We start from the raw sequence: 18,846 nt of genomic DNA, 5'->3' as shown, positions 1-18,846 counted from the left end.
TGGGTTGGATTGCGTGAGTCACTAGGGGTAGTGAAATGGCTGGAACATGTGTGATGTACTGCGCACCTTGCAGAGAAGCTGCGGTAGAGTCACACTCTGTGGAGCGAGAAGTTGATTCTGAAGCATAGTATTGCATGCACAGCGTGGTTGCCCGGTCTAGCCTAGCCTGATTTGCAGTATAGAGGCCATCATAGGCTGGGTGCTGGTAGAGGTAGGTGATTACCCAGGTAAGTAAATGCGGAGAAAGCAGTGGCCTGATTCATCCCATCCATCCCCACGACTTGGCCCAAGGTTGTCTTTACCCCTGTCCTGATTCTTGTGATGTCTTATTCGCTACCTGACGAGCTCCAGCATTGCGAGTCGGTGTTCTCCGTACCCACATCCTGGTTGTATGAAGACCTAGCCTCTGGTAAGCAATGGCCTATTCTGCTGTGCGTGCCATCAACCGAGTATGAACGGAGCAGTGCTTGGCTAGGCGGTCGGTCCACAAACTACTCACGGCATAGGCATACAATCGCGTCGCAACGTGCAAAGTTATATGCTCTCTAAATTGATAATCCAGCTGCTTGCGCCCAGCCGTAGGTAAATCGCAGTGCGCCCCTCCGACGGTCTCGATGTGTTTTCGGCCGTCTCTGGAAACTCGGATGTGATCTCGCCGCCATGTTGGTAAGAGGCAGTCAAGCGATTTCCCATTGACGTTGTGAAAGCAAAAAGATCTGGCTTCTGATTACCAGTCTTACTTCCTCCCTCGAAGGACGAAATCAATACTGCCGTGCTATACAGCGCTAGTAGTTTTCACTTTTGGGCGAAACGTTGGGCCTACCGGTATAAAGACATGGATCCTCAGCTTTTCGCTCCTCATCAAGCCACTCTTCTTTAGTTGTGAGTATCGCCGATACCTTCTGGCGTAGGGATACTCGGAGTTCTAAAGCGAAGATCATGGTACACCATTATTTTGACAGGGAGCGTCAGACCCGCCTCATACCTAATGATCTCTTCCTTGGATATATGAGGTTATCGAGTGAGCCCGCGCACGATAACAGCCTGAAGACTTCCGATAGATCCCCCACTATCATCGAATGTACTCTGGCGATTGAGGAGTGTATCCCAAATTTCTCCATCTCGCACCATGTCCGGAAGGTTGAGGTGGACGGAGTAGTCGCCGAGTCATCGTACGCTCAGAACATAGAGACATCCGGCGCAGCGCTTCGTGGTGATAGTGGTCGTCTTCATAGAGAAGTCGTTAAATCCGGATCTCGAGTTGCGCACAGGCTTCCCTGCTGACGAGGTTCAATTCTCCGTAACGGGCAAAGAATCTAGACGGATGTTAGTCTTCGGGAGTCTCGCCTGAGCTACCTGCCTGACCAAATCAGAGCTGCCTTACGTAGGGTGAACATCTTGGCTGCTAGAGGAAATGAAAGGAAAGAAGGAGAAGGCGATCTAATGAGATGAAAAGAAGCCCAGTGCGGGGTCCGAGAGAGGCCAGCATAGGGTGGCACACAATGGCCCTGGGCGTAAGCACAACCGGCGACAGGCTCCCGTGTTTTGGCTCTGCTTGTCAATTTACCATATATAGCGGTTTGCTCATGGGCAGCCTACCCACAACAAAGTACATAAACGGATGAGAAGACCGCTTGGTGTTTACGCTTTTAAGATTGGTGGACATTCCATCTAGTACCTACCAGACGGAGAATTTATAAGCTTAAGCTCTATAGAATCATCCAGATATCGGAATTTTCCCATTATTGATATCAGTTCCGATTGAGCATACACTGTACAGTCTCAATACAGTCCAAACTGCTTATTTTGAGTCCCGGCTCCGGCCTAAATGGATCTTTTTTTTTCAAGTCACTTGAGTGGAAGGTATGGGTGTAGCTATAACATAATCATGAGTCTTTGTGTAATGTGCAAGTAAACACGCTTGTTCTCGCTCTTTCAATGCTTCACCGGCTAAACAGTTCTCGTCCTATCTCACCGCTCCGCCGCACGCTGATACTCGAGCTACTACTTCGTCGTCGTCGACTACGGTTCTCTGCTGGATCCGCCGGGCTTAGCCCGCTAGCTCGCGCGTGTAAGTTCAAGATGTCCGTCAAACTAACCACGCCCACGAGACGCCCGGAGAGTCGAGCCCCGGGTAGAGCAGACGCGGGAATTGATGGTGTGAGTGGCGCAGGGTTTATGTAAGGCCCTGACGCTGGCTGGCCGACCGGCTGCACATTGGCGACGGGCGGATTGGGAGATTCGGGCGGTGATTGGAGCGGGATGTGCACCATTGAGTGAGAGGGAGTAGGAGGCCCTGATGACGACGGTGAATAGGGATCGGTGACCCACAAGCTACGCAAGTCAGCGCTGTAGAGAGCAGTAGCACACGAGCGAAACTTACCGGTGAGACCTGGTAGCCACTACTTTAGCTACTGTATGGGCCAGGGTCGACCCTGGTGTGACGTGAAACACAGGGAATGAGTCCCTCCCCTCTTGAAGGCCGCGAGTCGAGAGGATGACTGAGATGAAGTGTGTGCACGTATTGCTTAGAAGAGGGAGCGATGACGATCTCGTGAGGAGCTATTCTGGTCAGCAAGTACTTGATTAGGACCGCCGAGCGACATAGCCCAACAGTAGTTAGCGTACCTTAACATCCGTAGTAGATATATTTCCAACAACGTTGAAGTGATTGTCAACAACGGCCACTGATGATATTCCTTCGCTATGCATCAGCTGCAGCGCTTCAGAGAGCATCTTGTCGCCACTATAAAGAACGTCAGTATTCGCACTCCATACACTCCGGGCCGATTCGAAAGCATACTTGATTGAAATGACAGTGTGAGAACCAATCTTCAGATCTCGCAACGACTGTGGGTACAGCTGGTCTAGCACTGGAAAGCACCGGCCATTCTCCCAGAGGAACTTGACAAGTCGGAACTGGCTGACGATGCCTATGACCTCGTTGTCTCGGCGCTCATCAATCACAACCACACGATGTACTCCACCCCCAAATGTTTCAACAGCCGTCATCAAGCTGGCAGATGCCGGGAGCGTCGTCAGCGGCTCCTTTCTACCCAGCTCCTTCACGTCCCTCATTGGGATTGGGATGTTCTCATGAGCCTTGTGCGCAAGCTCCTCATAAGCGGGAAGCAGGTCTTCACCTGGCCGAGTTAGACCAGCTGCAAGCAGGAGGTAAGTGTTGAGGTCGCTATAATCAAAGGTTCCAACAGCTGTCTTGTGCTCGGGCGTCTCGCGAATTAACAACACTGGCGCATCAGAGTCAATAAGAATCTACCACCCACGAGCCCGTTAGTGAAGTAAGTAGATAAGGCCTAGAGGGACATACATTCGTAGCATCCTCAATCCCAGTATCAACCTCCACGAACCTCAGGTCATCCGCAGTCACTAGCTCGCCGATTGAGATCTCGCGCCAGTCTCGACCAGCAAAGGCTGGATTCGCGTGGTGCGGAGCTGGGGGGTTATCAATTAAGCTCTGGATAGCGGCTTGCGTGAGCGAGGGCTGGCGTCGGGCACGCGGGGAGCTCGGTGCTGCGCGGAGAGCTTCGCTGAAGCTCTGTCGATGTTGGTGACTCGAGGAGTGGGAGGATAGTCGAGGAGTCCGTCCTCCAGTTGACGGCGAACGGGAATCAGTGCTTGATCGCGGCGACGCTCCGTTAGAGCCATTGGAGCTCTCCGGTACATCGAGCTGTTCGGCCATGGTCCAAATAAGAACTGCGGGGAGACTCGCTCCTCCACTATTGCAGGTGGGTAACACCCTTCGACGTACAGATAAGGGACGGGAATGGGGACTGACGCCGGCTGAAAATAGCTTCACCAACAATAAGAAACAATAAATAAGATGCTCAGTCGGCAGCTTCAAGGTTGGAATGGGAGAAGTCAAGAAAGTTGAGCTTGGGAATCACGCGGCGTTGCGGGGGAAGCGGCGGTCGGCCAGGGTCCAGCGGCCAATGAGACCGGCGCACGCTATCGCCATTCTATTAATTGAAGACAGAACTACCTACGGCCATGGTCGAAATCGACGAGGAACTCGGCATGGTTAATGGGACAATTCTCGTGACTAGGTAGGTATATTTGATTGCGCTGACATAGCTGACATCATCCGGCGCACTGCTATACTTTCCGTAGGTACCGTACACGCAGAGTAGCTAGAAAAAGCTGCTGAGCACGCCCCCTATATCTTTGGTGCGGTCTTTCATAATGGCTTTGCTCTTTCTAGGCTGCCCATACTGACCTCCAGGGAGCTCAGCTTCCTTTCGCTTCTTTGTGCTCGGTTCGGGGTCCACCTTAGGAACGCCACCTATCCGCTGGAGATATATGGCCGAATACAGTGCGCTGAATGGTCCACGAGACTTCTTCATTTCGCCGATTTGAAAGTCCAGGATTGGGCTTTCCGCGGGCATTGAGGCACTGCCGCCTGCCTCACAAATGTCTTTGTAGTGTGTGTGAAGAGTAGTTGGAGCGGATCGCTTCACCTTTGTTATCGTCCAACCATCTACGTTGCCGCCAGATAATGCAGACTCGATGCCAGGGCATCCGAATGCGACTACTGACTGCAGGCTCGGGAAGAACCTCAAGTAATTGAGAGCCACCTTAGAGAGCTCCGTCTGGTGTCGTAGGATCAAAACTCGGAGGTGTGAGAAGGCCTTTACTGCCTGAGCCAGTTCGCTCCAGGTGCGAACGATACGGTCAGTTAGGGCTGTTATCTGGAGCCCAGTGTCCTCAGGCAATGCACCCAGTTTCGCAGGCGTAGCTATGTCTAATGCGCAAAGATTCTTGATCTCAGAGATGTCCACAAGTTCAGGTGTTCTGGCGTATGACGATGCCAGAGTCAGTACGACCCGCCAGCTCAGGCTATCGCTCTTCATCAATGACAGGTAGTCTTTCATGGAGAGTTTGGGGTTTTCGATCTTCATTGAGCGGCATTGCTCGGTCTCGGCTAGCTGAGATGGATATAGGGTAGCAAGAAGCTTCCACATATGCAAAGTTTGCTTCTTACTGGTCTTTCGCATAAGCTCAGGCCGTCAAGAAATCCGTAGGTTTCACTCACCATCTGCCCAAAAATTCCCATATGTCTTTAGCGATATTCCATGGCACGTTCGTAAACAAAACGGGTGATAAATTCCTCTGGTCTAGAAGAAGTTTTCTCATAGCAATATGTCTTAGTGGAGATGCCTCGAAAGGACTTCCTTCCTCAAATCCGCTAGGCAGATACGGCGACTCATGAACCCATGTCGGACCATCCAACGCTGAGATGGCAGGCGTTGACACAGTTTCTGTGTATACCTGGCCGGATTCCCAATCCACGACTCGATGCGGTGCCCAAGGCATGCTTCAAACTGGACTCAACTCAGCCGGGCCTTTCGTGAATTGCTTGGTTCGAGTGCTGCAATATCGCGCTTATCCGGCTGGTGAGCATGAGGGATTACGGAGGCTTGAGGCTTTCCTAGAGAAGAAGGCGGCTGCTGAGAAGCAAGTACATTGGAGTCTAAGTCGATTTCATGGAAGTTAAATTCATTAGAATCTTGTGCTGTTTGTTTTTCAGGAGCTGATCGATCCCAAGACACGTTCACGTGACCCTGTCTTTTAAGGAATCCCGTCTTTCGATTTGTTTTTGCTTCTTCAACATCCAGGCAACAACTTTTGATCCATGAATCCAGTTCGAGCGATGGTTAGATGCCAAGAAATAGATTCAGACATAGAACTAGGAACGAACGTGATCGATTCCCACTGTCTCATCAGACTTCATGGCGACAAACTACTCACTATAAGCTATCAGTTGTCGCCAAATAAACTGTTGCTCATTTCTCCAGACATCGTCACTGACATTGAATCAAAGTGGCAGAAGTGCGTGCTGCATCAGGGTACAGAAGTCGCGCGCAGAACGCGTGCCTCACGGCCAATCCGCTCCGAGTCCGATGATCATTCTCAACTCCGCACGCCCTCCCTAGAAACCCCTAGCCAACGAGGTATCTTGGAAGCAACTGTCACAGAGAGTACTTATCACTCGAGCTTCGCATCCCGGAGAGTACTCTCTTTCCAGCGTCTCACAAAGCCTAGCCCGCGCATCAGGGCGCGGAAACCCAAGACTCTAATAGATCAAGAGGCTCTAGCAACTGACCTTGCCAGTCTACTATATCTCTGGCTGAGATCTCATGTCCAGCCATCAGGCGCCGGGAACCAACTGCTGATTTTGATAGGGTCACAAGCATCACGAGGCTGACTTGCGCAGATCTAGGCGCCAAGCGACGAACCATGCCCATGCGCTCCGTCTATCTCTCCCAACATTCACAGTTGAGGCTTTGTTTAACCCAACTCGACTGAGCCCTTCGCCTTAGTCCAGCTGACTCATGGTTGAAAGACAGAGTGACTCAAAAAAGGCTGTATCTGGCACAGACAGGGCGTCACTGCCCTGTGGCTTATCTTCGTGAACATGGAGATCAGGCGGGCGGTTTGCCCCAGATTCTGGGGTCCGTATAAGAATAGCCGCCGAAGGGTCGCCAAAGCGGAGCTTTCAGGTCGACTTGATTTCAGACTTTCTTTATCTTGGCCTGCGTTGAACACCTAGACCCCGTGCGATACAAGATCAAACCTTGCGAAGTACTCGTCAATCCTTTCGACAGAAGCTGCTGGCTACATAGCAAGCGCCACGTCACCTAAATCATGGGCTCTCCAGTTATACGGACGAAGGATCCTGTCATTCCTCAGAAGTTGGAGCGGATTACGCAGTCTTGGAAACGATATTCCAGCATAATACGAGTCGTTTCGTCCACGTTACTGAGACAACCGTCCCCGGTAACAGATGTCCACCATACAGTTTGGCTGCTGGACAATACTGCATATCGACACCCCGCCTCGCATGTATCTGGTGAGCCTCATTCATGGCGTGTGGAGGTTGTGGCCTGCGTATTCCGTAAGAATAGCCGACGAGACATCAGCAACTTCGTGGCAGCGATCGCAGATCTCATCGGACTCGACGGAGAACTAGGCACAGAAAAAGAGATACGCCATCGGATCGCGCGGCGTTTGCAGCCTTTCCTATACCAGGTTGTTGCGGACCACTCGATGATGCTCGAATTGCATCTACCAAATCATCCAACTCAAATCCACGAAGTTGGTCCCACAGGAGATAATGGTATTGTCTCGCAGGTTCTGAATACTGGCGTTCGTCACATTGAAGATGGACTTCGGGTTCGGTCCCATGTCCGAGGTGTGAGAGACAGGGCGACAATGGAAACAACTTTTGCAGGACCTGAAGGCTGGCTGGTTGTATCCGATGTTGACGACACTATCAAATGCACCCAAACGTCAGATACCACGGGGATAATTCGCACAACCTTCGCCGAGGAGCCGAGGCCGATCTCGGGCATGCCGCAGCTATATTCTCGTATCGAACGGTGGTTTGAGCCTACATGGTTCTATCTTTCTGCGTCACCATACAACTTATACCCTTTCCTCCGAGGGTTTCTCCGCGACCACTTTATCCCAGGAACCCTCATTCTCCGAGATTCTTCATGGTTGGACATAAGCGAGTTGGTCAAGTCATTCACAGTCAACACGCTAGAATACAAGGTGGACCGCATTAGGAAGATCCGGAGATGGTTTCCGCACCGGCGAGCACTCTGCATCGGAGACTCCACACAGACAGACCCCGAAGCCTACGCGGAAATATATAGACGACATCCCGAATGGATCCACGCAATACTGATTAGAAAAGTCATGGATGTACCTCGAATGGAAGAACAAAACTCGTTCGAAAGGTTCGCCGAGGCCTTCAAGGATGTCCCGAAGCATATTTGGCGTGTATTCGAGCATCCGAGAGAAGTCTACAATATGCTCGATGAGATCAGAGCGAGAGACAACGCGAGCTTTTCCCTTGACTAGTTTCCGGACGGTCATAAGTACCTTTGTCGCCATTATTGAGCACAATTTATATCATACTCTGGAATTCAGGTGGACTTGGCTGTTGATCCGACTGGTTATCAGTTAGTTACGTCAATGCAACGTCCGGGGTGGCGAAATTTGACACTGGAGTATATCGCAGCGACAGTGCTATTATTTGAAGACGAAATAACTAGCAGCATTTGTTTTCATCTATCAGAGCTTATCAGTTTTATAATTGTTGATCGCGTGCTAAAACCACCTTTCTGACTCAATAGTATTGCAACGACATCGCCCAACAGTGATACCCGCAACAATGAAGCCAGCCAAGCGACTCTCCACGACCATGGACGAACAGACATTCGTCCCGGACACAATGAGAGCTTTATACTGGTGTCCAGCTTCTACCGCAATCCGGGACGACACATCTCTGGACAACCCCAGAGTAGACTCGGAAGTAGTGTTCGACACAGACTTCCCAACCCCAAAGCCCTCTCCGTCTCAATACCTCATCAAAGTCCAGACCGCCGCATTCTCACACGACGAGCTCAGACTCGCAAAAGAGCTCAATCCATCTAAATCCATTCCGCAAGTCCCCGTCCACAACTTTTGCGGCACAGTCATCAGCACCCCAACCGAGGACCATGAGAAGCCCGACGGCCCCAAGTTCAAAGTCGACGAGGTCGTCTTCGGCCTGATCGACTACACCCAAGACGGCGCAGCAGCGGACTACGTTCTCGCAACAGAGGACGAGATCTCGCATAAGCCCCAGAACATCTCCGCCGCAGAAGCAGCCACTATCCCGCTACCAGCCCTCACAGCCTGGCAAGCGCTCTTCAAATATGCGGGCCTCGATCCCACAGCCCGCAAGGACCTCCGCGTTCTGATCACAAATGCCCACCATAGCGAGGTCGGTACGCAAGCTCTCCAACTCCTCCGCTCCGAGTCCCTGTTCCCGCGCTACCGTCCCTGGATCTGCGTCACCTGCGCCTCGGAAGATGCAGCCACCAAACTGCGTCAGGCCTCTGACGTCGACGAAACTATCCTCGTCCCGGATCCGATGCCCAAGGGGTTCGATCTCAAGACTATATTCCGCAAGAACAAATGGCCCCCCGTTGACATCGTCCTCGATTGCACGGGCGAGATCATCCTTACCCAATCCAACGCCCCAGCCATAATCAAAGATGGCGGCGCCGTTCTTTCAGCTGTGGATGCCAACCCCGTCCTGAATGTCAACCCGAAGAAAAGCGAAGGGACGCCGCACGCGCGCTTTGTCCATGTTGAACCGGACGGGAAAACGCTAGGCTTGATTGCGACTATGGTTGAGAATGATACTGTTCGGGGTCGAGTTGAGGATGTTGTTGACCTTGTTAACGGAGCGGAATTCCTTTCTTCCAATGCTGCCGCTGCTGGAGGGGAGAGGAAGGGTGGGATTCATGTCCTGCGTGTGAATTCCTGATTGCGTTTTACACTTTCCCCATGTTTGTTAGGCTCCAAATGGCATGTACTATCTAGCGCTGCAACGTTTTACAATAGTACTTATATTCAGTATCTGAGTTAGCATCAAGCACACGAATGATGCACTGTTGTTCGTCATCAAATTCCCAGTAATTGATTGAAGCGGTTGGCTTTCTTGCCTTGATTCTTAGGCATCCAATAGTAAAGAAGGACTGAACCGGAATCAACTGAGGGTCGACTTCACGACAATCTTCGAGAAAAAGGAGGAAATCAAATCTCATAGAGTAATACATTGCGTCGCTTTCGCTTGGCTAGCTTTCATATTAAACAAACACTACCTTTCTTCTTGAGGCTCAGGGAGCAACTAAACCTAGCCCAACCGAGCTTCGTATGCCGATAATCTCAAAAGCGGACGTTATCGGGGCAATTTTTCTTTCATCAAAGATCCAGAGGCATAAATAAGGTTTGACGATCATTGACGGCGGGCTTAAGGAGAAGAATATGAACGGTGAGAATCGGATGGAATAGTAACTGGCAGTAGATGGAATGGAATGGAATGAAAAGAAGATAACGGGAATAGTACAAGAGTTAGAGTTAGAGGAGAGAGTCGAGTCTTGTAAAGACGCTTAAACAAGCCGCGACAACCTAAAGAAGAGCGATTAGTACGATGTCCGCGGTTGTTGGCTGTGGAATTGGAGTATAGTACCTCAAGCTGGAGCTCCTTATCGCTGCCCTTGCTTATTTCGTCGTTAATGGCCTGGGCCAGATTGGCGCCAATAGACTGGGAGCCACCTGGGCGTCGAGCAAACGGCCACTGGGAGTACTCGGCCAGAAGTTCGTCCACCTGTGCGAATGCCCGTTCTCGGGCTTCATGGCTCATGGTGACCAGCGCATTCTCCAAAACGTTTGCGGCGTAGGCGGCGCACACCATGGTGATGGTGCGCAGGTAGCGGAACTCAATGTCTTCGGGCAGCCATTGGTTAGGCGGGAGGATGACAGTGCGGCTGCTGCAGATGTTGCGCACTCGGCGGTTGAGGTCTTCTTTGGCGCCGCCGTCGGCGACGGGATGGGTGGCCATATCGAAGAGGAGGAAGTTACGCTTTTCCGTTCGGAGAATTCCCTTGTCTACAAGACCCTTGGCGAGACGCTCGCGCACTTGTTTCAGTTGGTATCCGATCTTCATTAGGTTCCATGTCTCGCCTGTTAGTGCGCGCATGGCAGTTAGCGCACTGTTGAAAAAGAAAGAGGGCCGGTATACATACCGCTCATCAGGTCAATCCAAGAGTTCACGCTCATCTTCTCACTTGACTTCATCATCTTCAACGCCTCGTCCAGCAAGACTTCTCCCGTCAATGTGTCGTCGATAACTTCAATTACCCGATCGGCCAGGGGGAACCTTCTTCGAGAAGAATCCTTCTGCATGCTAACTCGGCCGCGGAGTGCCAGCTCAATGACAATGCATCCTCGTAAAGCGTAAGAAATGTTTTCGTTCCAAAATGACAAGTAGCCCTGCGCGATTTTCAAGCGCCTGTCAGCCATTGTTCAAATGCCAGAGATGCGACAAGCCTCCACCTCTAGGGGGACCAAAACCGACCTGTTTGTCCTTCAGCCCAAGCAGGAGCACCTCTTCCATGAGTGTAAGTTTCGGTTGCTTGCTTCGCTCCTCCGTCTCGCTGATATCCCTGGGATCAAAGGCGATCTTGTGCCCATTCTCTGAGTTCGTGTATGACGTCTCGGGGATGCGATTGTCCATCGCGGAGCCATTCCGGGGAACAGGGGAGGATACTCGGCTGTCATCCTGATCGTCTGGGCCAGTAGCTCGACCGCCACCTCTCCGGCGAGTCAAGCCCCCGGCTGAGGCCATTAGGATAGGCGAGGGTTATTGTCGGGGCGGGGTGTTGGGGAGGGTGAGGTTGCGGAGGGTGGTTGAGCTGGAGCGTGTCCCACTTTTTCTGGCGTTGTATATCTGGTTTCACTATTCCGCAAAGCCAACTGACCACGTTATAGTTTGGAGAGGAATATAGTTTCCGGAACGGCGATGGAGGGGCGGAATTATTGAGGAGATTGACGAGCAGACAGCGAGGAGGGAGAAGGAGACAAATAGATCCGCCCGAGCGTTGAGCAGCTCAAATTAACCAGCAGACACGACAAGAAGACGAAATGCACAACTCGAGGTCGTACTGCGATTTCAATGTCCCATTCAGGGAAAAGATCAAAATGGAGAAAAAAGCCGAGTACTGAACGGCCAATTTCTTTGAGCGATAGCTATTATTGTGCCCAGAAGAGGCTCGGCAGAGTGTCAGACTACCTGGCTCCAACGCGCGTTTCTTAGTGTCTGCGGTGACGACGCTCACCAGCACCCTGAAATTCGCGCTTCACTTGCTCCTCGACTTCAATTAGCTAATTTCTTCTGCTGTGCTACGTTTCCGAAAGACCTCGTGGCTAGCTGCTTGATATGATCAGTCAGCTCGCACCTTATACTTTTGGCTGTATCAGTCCGAACGACTTTCAAGCAATGTTGCTGAAATCCAAATCATTCATTGAAAGTGATATACACGATATAGGAAGGAGAAAAGCACCGGCATGATCAGTGTACAATTAGCGCCACACTACTCAGATACCCCATGTCTAAAGATTCCTGCATAGATGCACGCTAGAAATCCCCGTTGTTTTCTATTTAGCCCCTCAACAATCTCTCCAGAGTTCTCGTATTAAATAATTTAGTGAGCTTTGAAACGGTCAGTTGCGGTCATTGAGGGTCCAAGATAGGTTGCGCTTACCATCGGGCTGAGCAAGGATGTACTCAACAGCCTTGTCAACTATGGAGAGATTATATCAGTAAATAATATAGCCTCCATCTAGCAAAGAACTTACCGCTGTGGATCTGGTCGGCCTCCTTGTCGGGGATCTCGATGCTGAACTCCTATGACACAGTCAATATCAATGTGGCGTCGCTCGATTCGCTGTGTCTGACGTACTTCCTCAATGGCCATCACGACCTCCACGGTGTCCAGACTGTCAAGTCCGAGGTCGTTCGAGAAGTGGGAGGCGCCGTTGATCTGTTCCATTGATAATTAGAATTATTGGACTCCGATTACTTGTAGGTATAGCAGCGAACCTTGCTAACATCGTTAACCTAGACGTGAGATGTTAGCGATAAACTCTTGCGCGATTCCATTTGAGCCGTAAATGGATTGGAGGAGTTAACCGACCTTGTCAAAGTTCTTGAGGAGGTTGACTATCCGGCCCTCAACCTCGTCCTTGTTGAGGCCAGCAGGGGCGGAGTAGAGACGGACAGCCTGGAAGGCAAAGCGAGGAGCGAACTGAGCAGGACGAGCCACGGGAGAGGCACGGATCTGGAAAGCAGCCTGGGGCTTGACGGCACGAGGCACAGAGGCCCTGAGCGAGCGGACAACAGCGGAACGGAACATAGTGACGGTAGAAGGGAGGGCGCGGTGAAAAATGCCTAAGACCAGCTTAGATTAAGTCAATAGAGAGCATGAGGCGAGTGAATTGAGATTACCTGAACCGGAGAATGGAGGGATGGGCAGCAAAGGGATTGATGGGAGCTTTGTCTGATGCTGGAGAGGTGAACCTGAATTTGGCGTTGCGGCTTCGGGGAAAGCAAAATCCCTTGCACCGGCCAATCATCGCCCGGCAGAAAGCAATGACCTAAGCCGCCTGCAAAACCACTCTAGCAACCACCGACCTTCGAGATCCTCCAGCTGCTCCAGTTCGTCCCCTCCCCCCAATTGACCTTCCCCTCACTCGCCTCTCCGTCCGCCAGTCGATATCCCATCTCCAGATGGCTACCTCCAGATCCGCGGCGAGACTCCTCGCCTACCGACGGCCTGTTCCCTCCATTGTGTCTTCGCCTTTCTTCGTCCCGACCGCAAACTTCTCTTCCTCGGTGAGCCGGGCTGCTACACCATTTGGACCTCCCCCGTCGGGCTTCCGCCTTCCTCCTCCCAGGCGATGGGACCAAGACCCCGAGTCCTCCTTGGACAAGGCTAGCAAGTACTTCCTCATGGCGGAGATCTTCCGGGGAATGTACGTTGTTTTGGAGCAGTTCTTCCGACCACCGTAAGTCTCTCTCGCCGTTGATATCCGGCCATGACGTGCGACGTGACATGCTCGATTGGACGCACTACCTCTAGAGGTACTAAGATAGTTCGCTGCTAACGCGACTGGTCCAGTTACACCATCTTCTACCCTTTCGAGAAGGGCCCGATCTCCCCTCGATTCCGCGGTGAACACGCCCTACGACGCTACCCTACCGGCGAGGAGCGCTGCATTGCATGCAAGCTCTGCGAGGCTGTCTGCCCTGCCCAGGCCATTACCATCGAAGCTGAAGAGCGTGTGGACGGAAGTCGCCGGACGACCCGATATGATATTGATATGACCAAGTGTATCTACTGCGGCTACTGCCAGGAGAGTTGCCCTGTTGATGCCATTGTTGAAAGTACGTTTCTCTATTCTTTATCCCAAACAAGCACTAACCAGAAATCCAGCCGCGAACGCAGAGTACGCCACTGAGACGCGCGAGGAGCTGTTATACAACAAGGAGAAGCTCCTCGCCAACGGTGACAAGTGGGAGCCTGAGATTGCTGCCGCCGCCAGAGCCGATGCGCCTTACCGATAAACCATCAGTGTCTTTCATTGGACGATCTCATGGGGGAATTCGTCAAGAAAAAGCCTGTATTGCCACCAAATGATTACCAGAGTGCTTTTCCGCGCTCAAAGTTCTTTTTTCTTTCCACTCTGTACATAACTCACGCCACTGCTCACACTCTTCCTACTTTGCTACTATGTACTTGACGGATTCGTAGGGATATCCGATGTCTACCTCACCGCCCGATTGTCTTTCTGTATCTGTGATGTTAGAAGGGATTTGTGTTTTAATATTGTTAGGGATCAATTGAGCTATTTCCTTTGTTGCATTTCTCGCGTGCGGGTCATAGCAAGCAAGAGTTGGTCTCTTGAGATGATGGACTCGCAGTAATAAAGACTTTCTAGAGCATACTTCACTCAGACTTGAGGTTCGCCCAAGAAGGACCAAATTTGAAGAAAACTCCTTTATTGTATCAATAAATCGCTACCAATGCATATGTGCACAAGATGACAAACCCCCCATATAAGCAAATACCAAAAACACCTGTCTCAGAGCCCACTCTGACTTTTGTTGATTCCAGTTCCCATCTAGGAAACAAGTCCCTCTTCATCACCTCACGGATAAGGGTATACACATTCATCATTAGATACAACATATCCAGAGCTCACCTCCTAACCTCTTTATTTCTTCTTGGCCCCTCCAGCCTTCCCCTTGAAGCTCCCTTCAAAGCCAGCCCGGGGCTTCTTGCCACCGCTAGCAGCGCCCTTCTTGCCGCCTCCAGACTTGCCCTTGTCTTCTCGGCGCTTGCGCAGGTTCTCCTCGCGCTTCTGCTGCTTCATGTCCTTGCCTCGTTTTACGGTATCAATACGGTCCTTCCACTCGCGCTCGGAGCGCTTCTTGGCGGTTTCTTTGCGCTTAAGGGCTTTCTTTAGCAGCGAGGTGTCGTCGCGGACTCGTTCACCGTGCGCACGCTTCTTAGCATTGAGCCACATGTCCTTTTCTTCGATATCGGCGCGCTTCTCCTCGTCTAGGCCTGAAAGACGCGCTTTCTTGGCCTCGGCGGCTTTGAGCGCTGAGGCGGTGTCGCGGGGACCATGTGTTTTGGGCTTCTCACGGAGCTCAGATAGAGAGGGATCAGCAATCTGGCCATCGGAAAAAACGACGCGGCCGAAGGCGTAGTTTCCTGAGCCAACAGAGTCCGCGGGAGACCGTGGGGATGCGAGGAGGGAACCAGAGCCGCCTGGGGAGAATCGTCGCGTCATGGCTTCATCTTTTGCGTTTTCTTCTTCCTCCTTGGCCTTTTGGCGGAGGAGCTTCTTGTGTGCTTTGCGCTGTTCGGCCTTTTGTCGGCGGGCTTCGATGAGCTCTTGTCGGTTTCGGGCTGGCTTGCCGTTAAGACCGTCTGCTTGGCGGGCTGCGCGGAGTTCGTCCAGGCGCTTTTGTAACCGTTGTCTGAGCTCTTCGGGTGTGGATTTGAGAGGTTTCGGTTCTGAGGATGAGGATTTGGTGGCGTCGGAGGGGGGAATGATGGAAGATATAGAAGAGCTACCCGACTGGGGATTTGATGTGTCGAATGCCGGAGAATTCGGGGCGGAGGATGTGGAGTTATCTTCTTCGTTGAACTCGATGGAGAGCCCCTCTGCAGTGGCATCTTCACCTTCAACGTCAGAATCATCGGCGTTTGAGGGTTGATGTTTCTCATCAGGCTTGCTTGTGGCCGCCTTTGAGGTGGCAGTGACCGTCTTGGTCTCTTCAACCCGCTTTTCGTCTTCTTTCGCTTTTTTGGCGGCATCCTTGGCCTTTTTCTTCTCCTTCTGGGTCTGCTTCTTCTGCGCCTTCTTCTCCTCCTTCAGCTTCCTGCGGGCTTCCGCCTCTTCGGGCTTCTTGGCAGCGTCCTCGGAATTCGTGGAGGACTCGTTTTGTTTCTGCTTCTTGGAGGCCGCGTCACCCCTGTTCAGCCCCTCCTTCGGCATCTCTGAGCCTAGTTCGCTGTCGTCGGATGACTCTGCGCCCTCGTCCTCATTGTCCTCTTCTTCACCACGCTTACGCTTCCGCGCCTTTTCGTCCATCACGTCCTTCGCAGTCTTGGCCGAATCAGGGTCGAGCTTCGCCCGCTTTGCTTCCCGAGCTTGTTCCTTCGTTTGCTTCTTCCGTTTCCATTGGTCCTATCCAAGTACCCGAGTCAATAGAATGTACGCGAGAAATCATGGGTAGGACGGCAAAGGCAGAAGAACGGGAAAAGAGCCCTTTATAAGGGGATAACGCGAGGAAAGACATACACTGCCATCTTCTCCGTAGTAGAACTTTGCAGGGATCAGCGAGAGCAGTCCATCAAAGGCCTGTGCATGGCTTCGGAGCCGTTCCTGGAAGCAAGAGAAAAACTTTCGTCAACCACGTTGTTCCAAGCAGCGCATCAGAGAATTTATCAATTCTCCGATTGACATGAGTAAGGTGTCATACCTCGATATCAGCCATACCGCTCTTTATTCCAACAAACTGGACCAGGACGTGCAACGGTCTTTGTACTCTGTAACTAGTCGGTCGGTCGAAGGAGCGAAAACCGCGATATGCCCGCTTGAAAAAAACTGGGTGGGCTCGAAATCTTGGCACTGCTTCTCCACTCGGCTGTGAGGTTCTTCACCGCCCAGCATAGTGGGTTTGTATACATGGTGCAAGCTGATATAGCAACCAGTGAGTAATAATGAGTCTTTTTGTATCTATTATGCTCATTTAGGCTTTATTATAAATCAGTAATCAATATATGGAGTACCATAAGAGAGACTAAGCTTATAAGTGTTTGTCAATGAACATGCGGGCACCCCATACGTCCTGCACTAAATCATGTGACTTTGAGATAGGTACTCTAGTCAATGCACGGCTAAAGCGATGTCACCAATTCATTTTGGGCCAATGTTCAAACTTTTACGGTATCAAAGATACCTATATACAAGCACTCATGCTAAGAAATATAAACAATCCGGCTCTGGTATCTATTCAAAATTATGCCAAGTCGTCAAAAGAAGAGTAAGAAACAGCCCGAAACCTCTCAGAGACTTATTTAAGCGGTGCCGTTAGCTTGTGACTTAACGGCACGTCTGGCACGGACAGCATCGGCCAGATCTTCCAGAACAGTGACGGTGCTTTCCCAGTCGATGCAAGCATCAGTGATACTGACACCCTTCTTGAGAGCGGAGGGACCCTCGGGGGGGACCTTCTGGTTACCCTCGTTGATGTTGGATTCGATCATGACACCGATTATAGCGTCCTGACCCTCACGGAGCTGGTCGGCGACCTCCTTGGCAACGAGAGGCTGGTTGCGGTGGTTCTTGTTGGAGTTGCCGTGCGAGCAGTCAACCATGACGATCTCACGCTGCTTCTTGCTGCGCAGGGACTCGCGAGCGCCCCTGATGCTCTCGCGGTCGTAGTTTGTGCCCTTATTACCTCCGCGGAGGATCACAAAGCCGTGGGGGTTACCGGTGGTCTTGGTGATGGAGGCGAGACCCTGCTTGGTGACACCGAGGAAGCGGTGGGGGTGAGAGGCGGCGCCAATAGCGTCAATGGCAACGGTAAGGTTACCGTCTGTGCCGTTCTTGTAACCGATGGGGAAACTGAGACCGGACGCGAGCTCACGGTGCAGTTGGGACTCGGTGGTACGGGCTCCAATAGCGCCGAGAGAGATCAGATCGGCGGTGTACTGCGGGGAAATGGTATCAAGCATCTCGCTAGCAATGGGCATACCCATGCCTGTGAGGTCGGCGTAGAGCTTTCGGGACACGCGAAGACCCTTGTTGATGTTGAAAGACTCGTCAATGTCTGGGTCGTTGATCAGACCCTTCCAGCCGACTGTTGTGCGGGGCTTCTCAAGGTAAGCGCGCATGATAATGCAGAGGTCGGAGGAGAGGCGAGCAGCAAGCTCCTTGAGGCGGGAGGCATATTCGAGAGCGGTTTCGGGGTCGTGGATGGAGCAAGGGCCAACGATGACTAGGAGGCGATCATCGCGCTGTTCGATAATCTCGATAGCCTGATTGCGGCCAGCGCGGACGGTAGGGATGGAGTGCTCGTTCTATGCATAATTATTAAGAGCTGCTCAAATCGGGTGGCCATAGGAATGGTCTGGTGCAATTGCACTTCGGAGTGGTATGACTCACAGAAGGAATCTCGGACTGAACGAACTCAGGCGAAAGCAGGGGCTCGTAACCCAAGACTAGAGGAATAGCTCGATCAGTAGCTGACTCAAGAAAACACAAAGAAAAATGACTCACCGCGAGTATCCTCGTTTTGTCCGCTCATTTTTGCAGAATGGGCTGTCTGTGAAGCTGTATAGAGGAGTGGAAGTGGGGTATATGCTTGTAGTGCAATGTGCAGAGGAGCTTGTAAGAACACAAAGAAACCAGAATCCGGCGATTATAAAGAGCGGCACAGATTCAATTCCCGACGGAGAAAGAAAGATATAGAAGCAGGAGCTGTCGAGAGTCGGTGGAAAGCAAACTTATGGCTGGACCCCTCCGCGACGAGAAGCGAAATCGGTGATCCAACGGCAAAAAAAGTGGCATCTCAGGTGGGGCCACCAATCATGCTTTTCGCATTCGCCATTCACACAACGAAAAATTGGCCATTCCACTTTCAGCCAAGAGCCTCTGTAAGGTTTCTGGAACGTCTCAATACAAGCCATCTCACAGGCTTTCTCTCAGTTTGGACTTATATAGTACTCCTGATGGCTTTATCACCATTTAGATCATGCTGAGGATTCGCCATGTCGCTGCTGTACATGGGTTCCCAAGGTGTGTTCTTGTGTGTTCCAAATTTGGGTTTCGGTGACCCTCTGCAGCTACGTCACGGGGGGCTGCGACAGCGGAGTATCTACACTCAGGGACGCAGACCATTTGTTTACCATA

At 51.7% G+C, this 18,846-nt stretch overlaps 9 protein-coding genes across 9 annotated transcripts; 3 read left to right on the top strand and 6 right to left on the bottom strand.

Moving 5' to 3' along the window:
- Positions 1 to 1,748: 1,748 nt before the first annotated feature.
- Positions 1,749 to 3,885, bottom strand: BDW74DRAFT_161548 (uncharacterized protein). Its single transcript, XM_073725808.1, has 5 exons — positions 3,329 to 3,885; positions 2,804 to 3,273; positions 2,629 to 2,746; positions 2,384 to 2,562; positions 1,749 to 2,334 (listed from the first exon to the last, which is right to left on the bottom strand). The coding sequence occupies exons 1-5, from the start codon at positions 3,698 to 3,700 to the stop codon at positions 1,944 to 1,946; spliced, it is 1,530 nt and encodes a 509-aa protein (XP_073579243.1). The 5' UTR covers positions 3,701 to 3,885; the 3' UTR covers positions 1,749 to 1,943.
- A 166-nt stretch (positions 3,886 to 4,051) lies between these two features.
- Positions 4,052 to 5,483, bottom strand: BDW74DRAFT_161546 (uncharacterized protein). Its single transcript, XM_073725807.1, has 2 exons — positions 5,051 to 5,483; positions 4,052 to 4,998 (listed from the first exon to the last, which is right to left on the bottom strand). Exons 1-2 carry the CDS (start codon positions 5,329 to 5,331, stop codon positions 4,149 to 4,151), a joined length of 1,131 nt encoding a protein of 376 aa, XP_073579242.1. The 5' UTR covers positions 5,332 to 5,483; the 3' UTR covers positions 4,052 to 4,148.
- Position 5,484: 1 nt separating this feature from the next.
- BDW74DRAFT_93068 (uncharacterized protein) lies at positions 5,485 to 6,313 on the top strand. The gene has a single exon (XM_073734100.1). The coding sequence runs from the start codon at positions 5,651 to 5,653 to the stop codon at positions 6,221 to 6,223; it is 573 nt and encodes a 190-aa protein (XP_073579241.1). The 5' UTR covers positions 5,485 to 5,650; the 3' UTR covers positions 6,224 to 6,313.
- A 350-nt stretch (positions 6,314 to 6,663) lies between these two features.
- Positions 6,664 to 9,340, top strand: BDW74DRAFT_170712 (uncharacterized protein; the record flags this gene model as incomplete). The annotated part of the gene is made up of 3 exons (XM_073727206.1): positions 6,664 to 7,760; positions 8,045 to 8,049; positions 8,184 to 9,340. 3 exons carry the CDS (start codon positions 6,664 to 6,666, stop codon positions 9,338 to 9,340), a joined length of 2,259 nt encoding a protein of 752 aa, XP_073579240.1.
- A 115-nt stretch (positions 9,341 to 9,455) lies between these two features.
- Positions 9,456 to 11,791, bottom strand: BDW74DRAFT_161544 (GOLPH3/VPS74 family protein). The gene is made up of 4 exons (XM_073725806.1): positions 10,934 to 11,791; positions 10,602 to 10,848; positions 10,046 to 10,539; positions 9,456 to 9,984 (listed from the first exon to the last, which is right to left on the bottom strand). Exons 1-4 carry the CDS (start codon positions 11,201 to 11,203, stop codon positions 9,934 to 9,936), a joined length of 1,062 nt encoding a protein of 353 aa, XP_073579239.1. The 5' UTR covers positions 11,204 to 11,791; the 3' UTR covers positions 9,456 to 9,933.
- Positions 11,792 to 11,855: 64 nt separating this feature from the next.
- acpA (acyl carrier protein) lies at positions 11,856 to 12,945 on the bottom strand. Its single transcript, XM_073725805.1, has 6 exons — positions 12,552 to 12,945; positions 12,458 to 12,475; positions 12,318 to 12,398; positions 12,214 to 12,262; positions 12,120 to 12,158; positions 11,856 to 12,067 (listed from the first exon to the last, which is right to left on the bottom strand). Exons 1-6 carry the CDS (start codon positions 12,768 to 12,770, stop codon positions 12,060 to 12,062), a joined length of 414 nt encoding a protein of 137 aa, XP_073579238.1. The 5' UTR covers positions 12,771 to 12,945; the 3' UTR covers positions 11,856 to 12,059.
- A 112-nt stretch (positions 12,946 to 13,057) lies between these two features.
- On the top strand, positions 13,058 to 14,058 carry BDW74DRAFT_93045 (NuoI/complex I 23 kDa subunit family protein). The gene is made up of 3 exons (XM_073734099.1): positions 13,058 to 13,422; positions 13,536 to 13,801; positions 13,851 to 14,058. Exons 1-3 carry the CDS (start codon positions 13,145 to 13,147, stop codon positions 13,979 to 13,981), a joined length of 675 nt encoding a protein of 224 aa, XP_073579237.1. The 5' UTR covers positions 13,058 to 13,144; the 3' UTR covers positions 13,982 to 14,058.
- Positions 14,059 to 14,400: 342 nt separating this feature from the next.
- Positions 14,401 to 16,516, bottom strand: BDW74DRAFT_161538 (putative 60S ribosome biogenesis protein Rrp14). The gene is made up of 3 exons (XM_073725804.1): positions 16,412 to 16,516; positions 16,231 to 16,314; positions 14,401 to 16,116 (listed from the first exon to the last, which is right to left on the bottom strand). The coding sequence occupies exons 1-3, from the start codon at positions 16,424 to 16,426 to the stop codon at positions 14,632 to 14,634; spliced, it is 1,584 nt and encodes a 527-aa protein (XP_073579236.1). The 5' UTR covers positions 16,427 to 16,516; the 3' UTR covers positions 14,401 to 14,631.
- A 186-nt stretch (positions 16,517 to 16,702) lies between these two features.
- BDW74DRAFT_93021 (3-deoxy-7-phosphoheptulonate synthase) lies at positions 16,703 to 18,534 on the bottom strand. Its single transcript, XM_073734098.1, has 3 exons — positions 18,214 to 18,534; positions 18,100 to 18,155; positions 16,703 to 18,014 (listed from the first exon to the last, which is right to left on the bottom strand). Exons 1-3 carry the CDS (start codon positions 18,239 to 18,241, stop codon positions 17,010 to 17,012), a joined length of 1,089 nt encoding a protein of 362 aa, XP_073579235.1. The 5' UTR covers positions 18,242 to 18,534; the 3' UTR covers positions 16,703 to 17,009.
- Positions 18,535 to 18,846: the final 312 nt, after the last annotated feature.

Source organism: Aspergillus multicolor (assembly GCF_047715735.1).
Source record: "Aspergillus multicolor strain CBS 133.54 unplaced genomic scaffold BDW74scaffold_37, whole genome shotgun sequence".
NCBI classification, from domain to species: domain Eukaryota; kingdom Fungi; phylum Ascomycota; class Eurotiomycetes; order Eurotiales; family Aspergillaceae; genus Aspergillus; species Aspergillus multicolor.
The sequence above is the reverse complement of the archived record's forward strand: the minus strand, read 5'-3'. Positions and strand labels throughout refer to the sequence as shown.

Bases quoted from the DNA above. Each gene is read 5' to 3' on its own strand.
- BDW74DRAFT_161548 (XM_073725808.1), bottom strand. From the start codon at position 3,700: ATGGCCGAACAGCTCGATGTACCGGAGAGCTCCAATGGCTCTAACGGA. The intron at 3,274-3,328 runs GTATGTCCCTCT...CGTGGGTGGTAG, and splicing joins GGATTGAGGATGCTACGAAT to ATTCTTATTGACTCTGATGC. The intron at 2,335-2,383 runs GTAAGTTTCGCT...TGACTTGCGTAG, and splicing joins GTGGCTACCAGGTCTCACCG to CTTGTGGGTCACCGATCCCT.
- BDW74DRAFT_161546 (XM_073725807.1), bottom strand. From the start codon at position 5,331: ATGCCTTGGGCACCGCATCGAGTCGTGGATTGGGAATCCGGCCAGGTA. The intron at 4,999-5,050 runs GTGAGTGAAACC...GCGAAAGACCAG, and splicing joins TGGGAATTTTTGGGCAGATG to TAAGAAGCAAACTTTGCATA.
- BDW74DRAFT_93068 (XM_073734100.1), top strand. From the start codon at position 5,651: ATGAATCCAGTTCGAGCGATGGTTAGATGCCAAGAAATAGATTCAGAC.
- BDW74DRAFT_161544 (XM_073725806.1), bottom strand. From the start codon at position 11,203: ATGGCCTCAGCCGGGGGCTTGACTCGCCGGAGAGGTGGCGGTCGAGCT. The intron at 10,849-10,933 runs GTCGGTTTTGGT...AAAATCGCGCAG, and splicing joins TTGGGCTGAAGGACAAACAG to GGCTACTTGTCATTTTGGAA. The intron at 9,985-10,045 runs GTACTATACTCC...GCTCTTCTTTAG, and splicing joins ATAAGGAGCTCCAGCTTGAG to GTTGTCGCGGCTTGTTTAAG.
- acpA (XM_073725805.1), bottom strand. From the start codon at position 12,770: ATGTTCCGTTCCGCTGTTGTCCGCTCGCTCAGGGCCTCTGTGCCTCGT. The intron at 12,263-12,317 runs GTACGTCAGACA...ACTGTGTCATAG, and splicing joins TCGTGATGGCCATTGAGGAA to GAGTTCAGCATCGAGATCCC. The intron at 12,159-12,213 runs GTAAGTTCTTTG...ATCTCTCCATAG, and splicing joins GGCCGACCAGATCCACAGCG to TTGACAAGGCTGTTGAGTAC.
- BDW74DRAFT_93045 (XM_073734099.1), top strand. From the start codon at position 13,145: ATGGCTACCTCCAGATCCGCGGCGAGACTCCTCGCCTACCGACGGCCT. The intron at 13,423-13,535 runs GTAAGTCTCTCT...CGACTGGTCCAG, and splicing joins GAGCAGTTCTTCCGACCACC to TTACACCATCTTCTACCCTT. The intron at 13,802-13,850 runs GTACGTTTCTCT...CCAGAAATCCAG, and splicing joins TGTTGATGCCATTGTTGAAA to CCGCGAACGCAGAGTACGCC.
- BDW74DRAFT_161538 (XM_073725804.1), bottom strand. The intron at 16,117-16,230 runs GTATGTCTTTCC...GTACTTGGATAG, and splicing joins ACTACGGAGAAGATGGCAGT to GACCAATGGAAACGGAAGAA.
- BDW74DRAFT_93021 (XM_073734098.1), bottom strand. From the start codon at position 18,241: ATGAGCGGACAAAACGAGGATACTCGCG. The intron at 18,156-18,213 runs GTGAGTCATTTT...CTATTCCTCTAG, and splicing joins ACAAAACGAGGATACTCGCG to TCTTGGGTTACGAGCCCCTG. The intron at 18,015-18,099 runs GTGAGTCATACC...AATTATGCATAG, and splicing joins TTCAGTCCGAGATTCCTTCT to AACGAGCACTCCATCCCTAC.